The following is a 14620-nucleotide window of genomic DNA, read 5'->3' on the forward strand; positions in this document are numbered from 1 at the left end:
CGATATTTTTCAACGTCACGTTAGTTCGCGCTACCCACGGACAGGCAGATTCAAGAAATGAGATACGACGAAGAGGTGGAACGAACGGTTTGTGAAAACGGACAGAAGTTTCAAGGAAAGGATTGCCTTCAGGACCACAACGCGGCGAGATGCTGTGGCCCCGTTGAACGATCGTCCATGCACTGAATAATAACACAAAGTAAAAATGTTACCTACGAATTCGAGCAAAAAAAAATTGTGCATCTGCAAGCTGAAATCTCAAATTGTTGTCGTTGCCAAATAAGTCGTGCACAACGCAATCCTGTGGTCCCGGAATATGGCTTCGTCCACGAAGAGGTCATGGAAACTCCGTAAGTGATTGTCCCATTCGTATTCATATATTCTTTATTTAATACATCAATGTTCGATGTTCGTTCAACGGATTTTCTTCTGGCGGTCTCTCTTCTTTGAGATAAGTAAACAATTCATGTTTACAAGTTTATTGTTGAGATCTAGCTATTAATTGTCCGCTGCATTTTCTTATTATGGTCATAACCTTTTTTAAATCGAAAATATATTATCTTTATGATGTGGTTGAAAACTGACATTTTGTTCAGGCCACTTTAAAGAACAGTTTAAAAGAATGATGTTTTTCTCTATACAGAGGATTTTGTTGCCCACTCGTCCAATGTCAATTGTTTGGCATTAGGTCACAAATCTGGACGCGTTTTGGTCACTGGCGGTGATGATAAGAAAGTAAATTTATGGGCAGTTGGAAAACAGAATTGTATTATGGTATAATTTTATCTTTTTCTATATTTATTTGCTTAAAAAGTGAATTGAAACATTAATAAAATTTTATTTTACATCAATTTAATATTTAATTTATTATTTATAATTTTGTTTTCTTGATTTTCAGAGCCTGAGTGGTCATACTACTCCTATAGAATGTGTAAGATTTGGACAGACAGAAGATTTAGTATGCGCTGGCTCACAAACAGGAGCATTAAAAATTTGGGATTTAGAACATGCTAAATTAGCTCGTACATTAACAGGACATAAAGCAGGTATACGTTGTATGGATTTTCATCCTTATGGAGAATTACTGGCATCAGGAAGTTTAGATACTGCTATTAAACTTTGGGACATAAGGAGAAAAGGTTGTATCTTTACTTATAAAGGACACAATAGGATGGTAAATAGTTTAAAATTTAGTCCTGATGGTCAATGGATAGCTAGTGCAGGAGAGGAAGGAATGGTTAAGGTAAATATTATATAAATTTTATTTTTATTTTGATTAATTATATTATAATTAATTAATATTTTTTTTATTTTAATTAGTTGTGGGATTTAAGAGCTGGTAGACAGTTAAGAGAATTTTCTGAACACAGAGGTCCAGCAACAACAGTGGAATTTCATCCTCATGAATTCTTACTAGCCAGTGGAAGTGCAGATAAAACAGTACATTTTTGGGACTTGGAATCTTTTCAACTTGTATCTTCTACAGACCAAAGTCATTCCTCTGCAATTAGGTAAGTAATTATAAATATTATAGAATATTTATTATTATTAAAATTTTTTCATTATTTATTAATATTTCTTCTTTTTGGTAGATGTCTCTATTTCAGTCAAGGTGGAGAATGTCTTTTTGCTGGTTGCCATGATGTGTTAAAAGTTTATGGTTGGGAACCAGGTAGAACGTTAGATTCCATCCCAACTGGTTGGGGAAAAGTACAGGATATAGCTATAGCTCAGAATCAATTGGTAAGATTATTGTTAATAAATTTAATGTATATAACATATACGTAATCAAATATATATAATGAAAAATAATAATACAGAATTTAAAATTGTTTTTATTAATTATTTAGATTGGTGCAAGTTATCACACTGCAAATATTGTTTTGTATGTGTGTGATTTAAAGAAAATTGCTCCATTAGGTGGAGTTTCAACATCTGGTTCTCCATTTAGTCACGGGAATTCGTTAAGGAAAAGTTTTTCTAGAGAAAGACCACCTGGATTAAAAAAACATACGTGAGTTTTGTAAATAATACTCTTATATTCATACATTATGTTTCATACAACGTTTTATATTTTATATTATTTTTCTCTACATAATATTTCGTTTATAGATTAGATGTACGAACTATAGAAGAAGCAGATAAATCTGGAACTGATCCAGAAGATGAATCAACATATGCAGATATTCCTAATGTTACTGAATATCATGACATTTTTCAGCCCAATAGATCATGTGAGTATATAACCATATAATTTCTTTCTTTTTTGTTGCAAGATCTACTATGTATCATAACACATTCAAATCCTGTTCTTACTAACTCTTAACTACTCACCTACAATCACATGTATGAAAATACAAATGCATCTACAATTTGGATGTTATGCTGTATGGTTTGTGAATGAGCATGCTATGCACGATATGTTTCAGTGTCTCGCACTCCACCTCCAGAACCTGAGGCTTTCGAGGAGCCTCAAGATGTAGGTGAGTTTTATATTAAAACAAAAATTTTCTGTATCTATCTTTTTCTTTTACACCAATATTGCATGAATTATTAATGTAAAATTTATATGTATCGTGTACAAAGTGTTTAATTTTAAATCATTCCAAATATTTTCTTTTTATAGATCCTACACAACCACAAATATTGCAAAATTTTTCTACCTCAATGTCAAGTTTAAATATAGTGGATTCAGGAGAAGTTCCGCCAATTTCATCACCGTCATCTTCACCTCCATCCGCATCGACGTTATCATTAACAAAGCCTGTACCAGTTCGTGTTCAACCAATTAAAACATCGCCGCCTCTTCAAAGAAATTCTATTACGACCACTAGCCAAATAAAAGCGAATCTTCAAGCAAATAATGGCCTTGGTAGAACTTCAAAAAATTTGGCATCTATACCACCTCTAAGACAAAATATTACACCTCTTCCTGGAAAAAAAAGCTGTCCTAATAATGATATAACAACACTTCCACAACCTCTAGGCCCTCAAAGATCAAATTCTACGCTAACACCTCGTGTAGCACCAATGGCTGCCGTTCTTCCAGTAATGGATGATGGAAAACTAAAGAATAGAGCACCTAGCCCGGATTCTCCTAAGCATTATTTAAAAAGACAAAATAGCTGTAGAGATGGAGAACAGGGTTACGAAAGCGATTACCCGGTACAGTAAGTATAAATATGACGTTCTATAATTAGCATGTTACGTAACAATGGCAATTATTGAAAATATATTCTTGCAGAATTAATAGTATAAGGCACAGTCCCTCCGATCCTGCGTTAAACAGGCCGAATACTGCGCAATCTAGGTCCACCTCGCTGAACAGGAATTTCGCTACCTCAATGTCGCTGTCCGCGCGCAACGCTTCCACAGCCACGTCATTCGCCGCAAAGAAATCAAATAAAGCTCAAGTAGCCCCAAATCTTAAGCTAGAGATTCGCGCGTCTCAAATAAGGCCGAGTATAGAGAACGCGGACAAAGGAGAATTCGTTCCCATAAGTGCCGACAAACCTTACGGTTTGGATGTTGAAACTTTCTTACCAGTGAGTTTGTTTTTTATCTAGAAAATTAAAATGAAAAAGTCGAATTATCTTGTGATACAATAATGTTCTTTAACAGAACCACTATGCAAATCCAACTGGGTTAGGTTTTTCTCAAATGGGAGTTCTGAACGAGATGTCGGAAGCTGAAGTACTCAACAGCATGATGCGTGGTCATGAATCTATGATGGCAGTACTTACGAGTCGTCATCGATCCTTGCAAATTATTTATTCTCTGTGGCATAATAAAGATCTTAAGGTAATTGTAATAGCATCCAATGTATAGTGAAAACTATCAAGCATGGCAAGATTAATAAGAAATTATTCTATTTTTCAGGCTGCTGTGGAATCTGCCGTGGCAATGAACGATCTTTCAGTTATTGTGGATCTATTAGGGATACTGACATTGAAACCGTAAGCTATCACGATTGAACAAATAATTGGAAATCTTTCTTACAATTTCTTTCTTACTTTAACTTCAATTACTCTCTACTTTTAGAACAATGTGGAATTTGGATTTATGTAATTCTCTACTCGGTCCAATCGGTGATCTCCTACAAAGTAAATACGAAATGTGAGTAAAGATTCTTTTAACATCTTCTAATTTTTAGATTCACGATTTTTCATTTTATCTCACGCATTTTTTTTAAACATCTCGCACCGCTATGCGTATAAAGTATGGATGTACATGAAACACACGTTTACGCATATCCTGTAACGTTACTTCATCAATTTCCATCGTGAAACGCAACACGCTCGATGAATTAGAGAAAATCGAGACACCCCTATGCGAAGTGAGTTCTCGAATAGCAAACGCGAGACCAAACAGGGTATGGTCGAGTGGGGTCGCGTACGTACACTTCACGTGGCTCAGTCGTTTGTATGGGAATGGCTAATTCGAGGAACGGGGAAATACGAGTTGAAGAGACTGACAAGTAGAGGAGGGTTCGCGAAAATTAGCCGAGACAATAGAAGACAGTGGCAGATGCAAATTCGACGCTTGAATCCTCGCCTGTCGCGGGTATTATTGTCCGATCTCGAAACTCGAAGGGCCACGCATATGTTGACGCACTTCATGGACAGTTACGGACGGTAAATCCTTTTCTTTCTTGGCCTGACAGCCGATCGTGAATATTAATGTTGGCGTAGGAAGTTGGGTATGGCTGTGATGCATTCTTTCGAAAAGCATAGCTTTCGTTCGTATTTTATTAATATCGATGTTTATTTAAGTTAATCGAAAGAAGGGAATAATTTACATTGAAACGATAATTAATCGAAATCATATTATTTTAGAGTAGTAGTTTCAAGTAAGAAGCGGAAGGATCTAACAGCTCGTACGACCGATGCTCGAAACAGTGTAATTAACCGGTGCACAGTTACAAGCTGTTGCTATTGAGCTGTCGTGACGAGAAACGAGCATTTCCTTTCACGTGTGCATTGGTTATCCATTTCTTCCTGCCCCGTTCTTCCTCTAATTACGCACACAATGCGCATTATAAATCGTACACGCCTATTAATGTCGAATGGATCGCGCGCCTCTTATATTTCATCGCTTCGCCTTTATAAATAAAAAAAAAAAAGGAAAATAAGGCATGAATTTTATCGAACAAAGCGATCGTTGTGTTACGTTTAATTTATTATCAAATTTAATACGATAAGATCGTTTGAGTAATTGATTTTTTCCAGATTAAAACTAGAGATCGTAGATCAGATAAGCCCCGAGGCTTTCCCATATTAATTGAACAGCAAAGCCAATATCAAACTACGATCTAATAATAGTACATCCGTTTAGAATGTAAGTCCACCAGTCCGGAAAATTGCTGTTCCGTCGTTCGTTCCGTCGTTTATTGCGACGATCATCATCTTCGCGTTTTGCCTCCTTGCTTGTCATTCCTATTATTAGAACAAAAAAAAAAAAAACGAAAAGAATGACAAATGTGCAATTTACGTATCAAGATAATTTATCGTTGCATCATCGACCGTAATAAAAATGATTTAAATCGGAATTAATTAGAAATCATCGATCTTACCATTTATAATTTCGAATCTTCGATTGACAAATTGACAAATTTATCGGGTATATTTAATGAACATTTAGATAATAGATCGAAAAAAATGTGGATATATCGTCAACATGCAAATACGTATGAATTTTTCGTTTCTTCGATGCTTTCCATAGCTAGTCGTTTATGCCCGTTGCTCACGTTCAGGAAACTTGTAATCGATGCCATAAATGTGAATTCCGACTAATTTGTCGGTCGTCTAGCAGCTGCCGTCTTCTCTTTTTTTCCGCCACAGTTCCGCTGCACGATTCTTGAAATAAAAAAAAAAAAAAAAAAAAAAACTAATTATGGAATCGTACGATCTTTAGCGTTTTAAAAATACGATCTTCGATCTTTCGTAAATACATATTCATCGAACTCGTTTAAAAGCGTCTTATTTTCTAATTGTGACAAAGACAAGCTGACAACTCTCTGTGCAAAGTTTGAAATAAAAATTCTCTCAAGAGACATCTTATCAAGGATAATGCTATATTTCTAAGTCCAACCAATCACTTTTTATTCTCCTTTCAATTGTATAAACATTCAAACGTATTTTATATATATAATCTGTTTTACCAAAACAGGTATTCTTCTTTCGTTCCTTGAAAATTCGAATCTCGAGCTCGCACCGATTATTGATGCATTCGATTCATTCGGCTCGGCAGCTAAATAATCGAAAGGGTGAATCCAGGCAGGAAATTGCCAGCTAAACACACACATCTTGACGTCGTAATGTAGCTCGGTCGCGCACGTAACTATCCGCCATTTTCACGGCTGGTTCGTCACGGTGTTTTCGTCCTTCGGTCAAAGGTGGCAGTGGGCTCGTGAGAAAAAAAAAGGAGCGCGCCACCGATGAATATTTGATCCCGTGTCGCACGGCACGCGACACGACACGGGAGGGTCGTTTCGATCCTTTTCCAATTCATCGATCCTTTCCCCCCTCTCCCAAAATCTACCATTATCTCGCATAGATAAAAGAATTGAAAAAAATTTTTTTTTTCTTGGAAAAAATTGTACATACCAATACTTTGCCAAAATGAAATAAATCACTAGATTAACTATCCTCGTTGAATGATCTTGAATTAAAATATCACTTTCGCAATTCAAAGAATATTAAATATATTCGACGATTAGAGAAACCTTTTCATAACTCGATTAAAAATGATAAAAGATCTTCGATTGGGAAGAATACGTGTTTTCCCGCGGATGGTGGTGGTGGTGGTGGTGGTGGTGTATATAATATAAAATATTGATGAGACGATCGTGGAACATTTACAGGGCGGGCCGCGCGATTCGTCTCGCCGATTCGAACGGGAGCTCGCGTGAACCCTTTATCGCCGGCCAAAAGCGAGCGTGTCGAATTGCAGGGCCAAGCCTTCCGTGCCTTTCGTTATTTATTGGCGTCGTTATGGGCTAATAACACGTTTTGGAACAAACTAGCCGTGACAAGCACCGGTCGCAACCACCGCCTTTCTCGCGTCTCCCTGAATCCGATTTTCTTTTCTTTTTTTTTTTTTTTTTTTCCTCCCCTTCTTCCTTTCTTTTTTATTCTTATCTCGCTTGTTTCAGGTACATAACTGTAGGATGCTCGGCGCTGAGACTGATCCTACGAAACTTCGCATCCGTGATCAAATCGAACGTGGAAGCGCCACTTCACACGATCGGTGTAGACGTGTCACGGGAGGAAAGGTAACTTTCTCTTTTAATTAATACAATCAAAAATATTAGAGTCAGAATTGTAATTGAAAAAAAATGTACATATATTTCTTTCTCTCTCTTCTCAGATACCACAAGTGCCTCTCCTGTTTCGAGAAGCTCTCGACGATCAGAGGTATCCTGTTGAAGAAACAAGGTACGCCGGGCAAATTGGGCGTTTTGTTCCGCGAGTTGGCCGTGCTGATAAGGAGCATCGAGTGACCACGGCTGAGGAGCATGGTGAACCCGGCCGCCAGACTCGTCGTTACCTGACAGGGAATCGAGAAAGCTCGAGGGAAGAGGGGCGTGTGGACCACGAGGGAGAATCATCAACACGCTTTCGAGTTGCCTTACCCGGGCAAGCTTGGCGGATCAGCTCGCCGGGGAACGCTTTCCTCCTCGCTCCTCGGCTCGTTCCGGGTCCTAACCGATCATCCGGCGGCGCCACGTTCGAGGAGGGAGACGAACGAGCGGCGGAAGACGAAATTCACGACGAAGATGATGACGCTGAAACGACATTGAAACGGAAGAAGAAGAAAAAGAAGGAAACGGATACTTTTTTTTTTTTTTTTTTATCTCTCCTCTTCGTAAACCTTCAGCAAACGATCATCACACAAACTACAGGAGGAGAGCGTGTTGAACGATTTAAAAATTTGTCGAGGCTGCGCACGACATTTTCGTTCGTCGTTTCGGCTCCGCACAAGAGTTGGAGCCTGTCCCGTCTTTTTTTAAAGGGAACCGGATGAACCCTTGAGAAAACGTCGAGAAAAGTTTCGTCGATCGCGAAACCGCGCCTCGAGTTTTACGAATTTCTTCTTTATGAAATACCAGGGAGAGAGAGAGAGTGAGTGAGTGTATGCGTGAAATATTATATATATATATATAAAAGAGGTGTTGATGATTATATTATGTAAAAAAAAAAAAAAAAAAAAAGAAAAAAAGAAGAAAAGTGTAATATCATTTAATATATTGCGCTGTGTACAGACAGATTGTATAATCGTGTATATCGATGGCGTGCTACGTCGTCCTACGTTTTTTCACGAAGTTGTGGTGCATGCGTCTTTGCCCTCGCCTCGGGCCAAGAGAAATAAATATGAAATGGCGGTTTTCGCGAGGACGAAATTTTTCTCGACATCTCTCTTATTGTATTCTATTGTCTCTCCGCGGGGAAATTATCGAGAAACGCGGTTGTATTATCCATGGCCTTCTTGCCAGTCTCGTGTCCGATTTACGCATGCGAGTATAAGTAACCCTAATGCAGGAAAAAAAAAAAAAAGAAACGAAACGAAGAGAAAATGATGATGATGATGATGATGATTAATACGACAAGTGAGATAATTAAGAAGTAAATAATAAAAAGATAGGTAGGAATACAACATTTTTCTAATGATAACAGGAGGAAGAATGAGAAATAACAAATTGTATTTTTGCAACAGCCATTTGCGTCCTTTCACTTAAATAAAAAAGAAAAAAAAGAGAGAGGGAGAGAGAGAGAGAGAAGAAGATACTCTAATTAGTAGATATATGACTCGATGTATGACTCCCGAACAAAAGAGAAAAGGGAAAAAAAAAAAAGAAATGTCGAAGCTGCTTGCGAGTTGAAGAGGCGCGGATTAGAATTAGTTTTCCTTTTTTTCTGAAATTCGAGCGTTGACGTTGAAAATTCAAGAGTTAAGGATAATTGTCGGGAAAAAGAGACGAGAATAAATAAAACTCTTGCACTTCTCTTGTGCTACTATTTACATCGGATTATTAACTTTGGATAGAATTTTAGAAGAATTTTAAAAGTTTTTGCTTCTTCAACACGAGCAAAAAGAATTGGAAATGTCGAAAGAAGAGCGAAGAAGTTAAATAGTTGTGGAAGAAAAAAAAAAAGAAAAAAATGACACGATTCTAAGAAACGTTTTCTTTGTACTATGAACTTTGAACAATGCGTTTCGTTTTTCATTCTCGCCTCTTTTTCAATTTGTCTCAGTGATACCAGTTTTAATACGTTCCCCTCTTCTTCGTTCTTATTTTCCTCGAATTAACCTCCCGAATTTTTAAACGCCGCATTACGAGAGATTTCATCGTCGAGGAACGGCCTACACACAATCGTCTGCTATATTCGTCCATCCGAAATTAAATTTCGAGAATTCGAAAATTCGAAAATCGAAAGAGATACTCCCGAAACTCCGGGTACCGTTTATTAGAATAAAAGATAAACGTGTAGAGTAACGTTATTATCGTGATTGCAGATCGTTAAACTGTGAAATCACTCGTACCACAGCTTTTTTTGCAAAACTGTGTACAATAATGAATATTTCGTAATAATCGATTATTATCGAGAGGATGAGAGAGAGAGAGAGAGAGAGGATGATAATGTTTTTTCAAAGAGATTTTTTGGATTTCATTTTTTTTTTTTGCATGAATCGTAGAGATACCGTCGAAGATACCTTTCGACATCGTGTTCCAGTGACAATTTTTTGGGATCAGAGAAGCAGTCGGTTGACGAGGCGGTAACGGAAACAAAAAAAAAAAAAAAAAAAAGAGAGAAAAAAAAAAGACTATATAGCGTTATTTTTTAAAGATTTAAAAGGCGAGAATTATTTTAACGGGAGGGACGAAACGTTTTTGTGTTTAGTTTAAGTGTCGATCCCTTCTTCTCTTAGAGTATTTAAACGGAAAAGAAAGAAAGAAAGAAAGAAAAAAAAAAAATAGAAAAAAGATAAGAAAAAGGGTCCAGGGGCGGTTGTTTTTAATCGTTCGACCTCGTTATATTTTTCGACTGTTCGAGATTCGAATATTTTTTTAATCGATGAAATTTTTCGAGCGACGCGTACATCAACCGATACTATCGCGTGTTTTTTTCAACGTTGAAACAACATTATTCTCGACACACTCGCGTAAAAGTTGAAAGAAACGAATTACTCGAATATGTATATTCACTTTACAAAATGTACACTTTCGTCCCTATAAGAGTTTTATTAACAAACCTGTTTTTATACCATGTGATCAAGTAAATTACCTTTATTGCTGAAAAAAAAACATCGAATATTTTTTGTGATCCTGTTGCATATCAGTCTTTCTACAATTTTTAGACTTAACTTTTTTAAAAATGTCATGTCGATCGAAGTTCTCGAGGCTTCTCGATTTATATATACACACACACACACACAATATATATATATGTATAATTTATACGATTATATAACATCGGAGAAGCACAATTTAAAACGAAGATAAAGGAGTCGAGAGTAACGAATTCTTGAATTTATTCTTCTTCGATCCCGTAGAATTCTCGATGGAACAGAGATGGGAAAGGAGTATTTGAATCGGAATGCTCAAAAATACGATCGTCGTTACGCAAATTTAACGCCATTTTAATTAAGCGAGAGAATAAGGGAAGAAGAAAAAACAAAAGAGATACAAGTAGAACAGAATAAAAAAAGAAAGAAAGAAAGAAAGAAAAAGAAGGCACGAGGAGACCTAGACTCGTCGTCGGTTCCGTCCAACGTATTTTTATAAGGGAGAGAAAGTGCGAGAGCCACGAGAGGAAGTGTGAGTGTGTATTATTATTATTATTCCTTCGGTCGTCATCCACTTGCGGATGTGTTCTTTAACACTTTGGCTGCGTTAAAACTATTTTTCGCCTGTAAAACTATCGTTCAATATTACATTTCATCCGAATTCTCTTCAAATTCAAAATTTTTTTTTCCATTAAAAAAAAAAAAAAAAGAAATCATCGAATAGCAAAAGATTAAAGAACTTAGATTAATAAACTTCGATAAATTAACTCGATTACTAGTTTTCCATGAAACCGTGCGCAACCGACCGAGAAATATTACGTTTCGCAGGCCAAGGTGTTAACGAGTTCAACAAAGTTGACGAAGCGCATCCTCGTGCTCGATCATTGTGTACATATACATAAACGCCTTCGTTGTTTAAGCCTTTGCACTCCTAACGAACAAATACTACGAGCTGCCTACGCTCAATTAATTGTAACTTGACACACTCGAACGATATCGTAGAGCTTACGACTGTAAACTTAGGATTAATCGAGGAAACGTTGAAGGTATATAAATTTGTGCAAGTGATTCCGATCCTCCGCGTGAGCGTGAACGATAACACGTAACACAGCTCTTAGATATTAAGGTTAAAGTTGTAGCGTATTTTTTTTATTACCTTTTTTTTCGTTTCTTTTTTTTTTTCCTTTTGCATATCATTCGTGCCAGTTTAATCGTTTATAGGTAAAAACTCGTTTTTTCCCTTTTTTTTTTTTTTTTTTAAACGATCAATGTTTAATCATACACGCAAAAAAAATCGATCGAGGAAAAATTTCGATGTTTTTTTCTCGTTCTCGTTATTAAGGATCGTTTCGAAACGTTGCGAAACCAATTTTATCGAGTAATAATAATTGCGATAATAATTACGATGATATACGAGCGAATATATTTGTATTCGTAAACATGGTTCAATTATGAAACGGCGATTGATGAGGTTATGGGACGATTAAGATTAATATTAATATACGAATATATATATATATAATATATATATATATATTAATCGCCTGCTAGAAACGTTCTAGTTTTGTACGTTAATATGTAAATAACAATATAACGATATTTTCTATTATTAATCGTACTATTCCTCGTACTATTTGCGATTCGCACCAGTGCAAAGGATTAAAAGGCCTGCGGAGAGCGCATGCGCAGGGACGTTGATTTGTTAATTTTATTTTCTAATGCTTTCCTGTATCGCCTTGGAAGGATCGATAGGAGACGGTACTACGTGTAAAAAAAAAAAAAAAAAAGGACAAAATTTTCTATATATTTTATCTATAGTTCTATTTGGACTGATATATTTTTTAAGAAATAATAATAATAATAATAATAATAATAATAATAATAATAATAACGATAATCTTAATAGTAATCATAGCAATCGAAGATTTAATAAAAAAAAAAAATCTACTTACTAGATGGATTAGATGAATTTACATTATTATTAGTAGAGCCTAATTAGAGAATTAAAATAACCAATCGAATGGTTTTGATTAATCGAAAATTATTTTAGACTAGTACCGTCGTTTCTTTTCCGATTAAGCTTAGTTTTTTTAAACGCGTCGATCGATGAAATCCTTTTACTTATCTTACGCATCTTTCGTAGAGCAAAAGTGTAAAAATTATTATTACATTTTTATCGAAGCAAAGCGGGAAAAGATTCACCGAGATCGAGATAATGTCGATGTACAGATTAGATGGAAGCGATTCGTGAATTTTTTTTCTCGAGCGTTAAAAACGATCAATTTTTGTAATTCAACGAGCTTGTCATTCTTACTGCCTTTAATACTATTTATCAGTTTCTTCGTTCCCACGCGTCCTTTCCCGCGTTCCAACGCGTGAAAACTAACATGACGAATGAACAAACTGAATACCGTTCACGTATGGACAGCTAAGAACAAATAATAATTCTACGGAAAATTTACAAAACAATTTTCTAATTATCCTTTTGCATCCTTTTTTTCCTCTCTCCATTTTAGGGATCATAATCATCCATCTTTTTTATCAATTAACATGTGAATAACACGTGTGGAAGGAAAGGCATTTACGCACGAGGTTCGTTGATCAGGTCGATCGAATCGAACTCATCCATCAACTTCATTTTTTTTTTTTTTCGAACAACGAAAGAGATGATAAAAAAAGAGAAGAGAGAGAGAGACATTGATCGCGATTCCTGAATGGAGAGATCGAGATACCGTGAAACGAAGTGCAAATATTCGTAATCCGTGAAATATCACGGTCGTTCTAAAACGAGCCACGCGTGGCGGCTGTTTGCATCTAGATTATGTATTCATGGGATTATACGAGGAAAGAAAAGGAGAGGGGTGATCGTGCAACCCTTCATCGATCACGAATATCGTGCTTAAAAGAGTTATCGCTTCGAATACCGTTGCAACTCTTTTTAACATCCTCTTTTTCCGCGCAAAAGCGTGGAATAAATTGATCGAAAACAGTCGAAGATTATTCCAAGATTGGTCGAGGGAGCGATTATAAAAATTTATTTAAAGCGAAAAGAAAAACTACGCGATAATCACTAGAAATCATTCTGAAGAAACTTTTTAAAAAAAACTTGGTTTCGTGAATTTTTTTAAATTTACTAATAATACTCGGATCGGATTAGATTCAGAGGTGTATTTACCTATTTTTTACGTACACGATATTCTCAAGTGAATCAGGTGCAGGAAAAAACGTAGGATCGTCCCACGCGAAAAGGGAGGGCTGCCCGTTCTTGTTGTGACGGAGATAAGTTAAGCCCTCTTCTTGTCGCCACCTCGAGCGTCGAAAATGCTGTTTTCTCACAAAACGCCGGCAACAATGCCACCGAGAACGGCGATGAACGACCGTTGAACGACAGGCCGGCCCCGGGCATAAGCGGATTATCCCTAACTTAGTAGAAAGCGATACTCGAACACACCTACGAATCGATGATACGCGTCTTTTTATTATTGTCATCGATCCTCGAAACCGTTCCCTCGTCATCGTTTCCTCGTCTCCTTTTCTTCTTTCCTCCTATCCGCGCCATCGTACACCGCTGCGTCGTGTAATCACTATCTACCGAAGATCTTCTTCTCCTTCTTCGAAGAGAGGAAGCTCATTCAAGTCTCTATTTTTTTTTTTTTTTCTCTCCCTTCTTAGCCTCCCTTTGTGCCTTTCCCGTATATCTTATTTTAGCCAGGGATGCTAGCTACGAAAAGTATCATCCTACGCAAGCGAGAAATATTAGATGTGCAAATAGTTCTTTTTTTTCCAAATTCAAAATTTATTACGTAAATCAGATTACAAGATTACTCAATCGTTTTTTTCTGCGTCAATTCTTCTCGCGTCTGGGTCGGATTTTCATCGAGCGATTTTTCACCGAACTTTCTCGATGCACTCAAATGATCGTCGTCTTCCAAATTAAAATTTCCGGCTTTAAATCTTCTTGCACGTACCGTAAGATACAGCGTTCTCTTCCAGTGCCGCGAAAACCGTTTCGGTAGCTTCGACAACCGATTTCCTAAGCTGGAACGCAAAAAGTAAGCAATGACGCGAATCACGCTTCTCGCTTCACGCCATATCGCTCGAAATCGTTGCATAGGACTGGACTGGAATAATCTTAGAGCGCTCATCGCGACTCTTCTTAAAAACAAAAGAACAAGAACGCTTTTCAGATGGCGCCACGAACGGGAAATAATTCGAATTCGGCTACGATCTTATTTGCACACCTAATGTATCAACAGTTTGATGTTACGAAATGGATGAAATTTTGATCATCGATCACTTGGATTCCCCAATCGGTTTCGGACGATAGATAATT

At 36.8% G+C, this 14620-nt stretch overlaps 1 protein-coding gene and 2 long non-coding RNA genes across 5 annotated transcripts; 1 reads left to right on the plus strand and 2 right to left on the minus strand.

Moving 5' to 3' along the window:
* Positions 1-27: 27 nt before the first annotated feature.
* Positions 28-9021, plus strand: kat80 (katanin p80). Of its 3 annotated transcripts, XM_086915699.1 has the most exons (16): positions 39-350; positions 644-774; positions 899-1243; positions 1321-1511; positions 1593-1743; positions 1851-2014; positions 2113-2234; positions 2430-2483; positions 2627-2872; positions 2987-3170; positions 3245-3545; positions 3622-3801; positions 3880-3956; positions 4042-4116; positions 7154-7273; positions 7369-9021. In XM_086915699.1, exons 1-16 carry the CDS (start codon positions 317-319, stop codon positions 7499-7501), a joined length of 2508 nt encoding a protein of 835 aa, XP_086771825.1. In that variant the 5' UTR covers positions 39-316; the 3' UTR covers positions 7502-9021. The 3 variants fall into 3 exon arrangements, with proteins under 3 accessions (XP_086771823.1, XP_086771824.1, XP_086771825.1); XM_086915697.1 differs by having other exon boundaries at positions 28-350; positions 2627-3170; XM_086915698.1 differs by lacking the exon at positions 2430-2483 and having other exon boundaries at positions 33-350; positions 2627-3170.
* LOC105734932 (uncharacterized) lies at positions 5161-6414 on the minus strand. The gene is made up of 3 exons (XR_015294575.1): positions 6161-6414; positions 5573-5855; positions 5161-5435 (listed from the first exon to the last, which is right to left on the minus strand). It is a non-coding gene; the product is annotated as an uncharacterized LOC105734932 (long non-coding RNA).
* A 3070-nt stretch (positions 9022-12091) lies between the features above and the next one.
* On the minus strand, positions 12092-14407 carry LOC116413984 (uncharacterized). Its single transcript, XR_015294577.1, has 2 exons — positions 14113-14407; positions 12092-14025 (listed from the first exon to the last, which is right to left on the minus strand). It is a non-coding gene; the product is annotated as an uncharacterized LOC116413984 (long non-coding RNA).
* Positions 14408-14620: the final 213 nt, after the last annotated feature.

The sequence above is a fragment of the Apis florea genome, unplaced genomic scaffold, assembly GCF_048593485.1.
Source record: "Apis florea isolate Af1SG1 unplaced genomic scaffold, ASM4859348v1 contig_3793_pilon, whole genome shotgun sequence".
In the NCBI taxonomy this organism is placed as follows: Eukaryota; Metazoa; Arthropoda; class Insecta; order Hymenoptera; family Apidae; genus Apis; species Apis florea.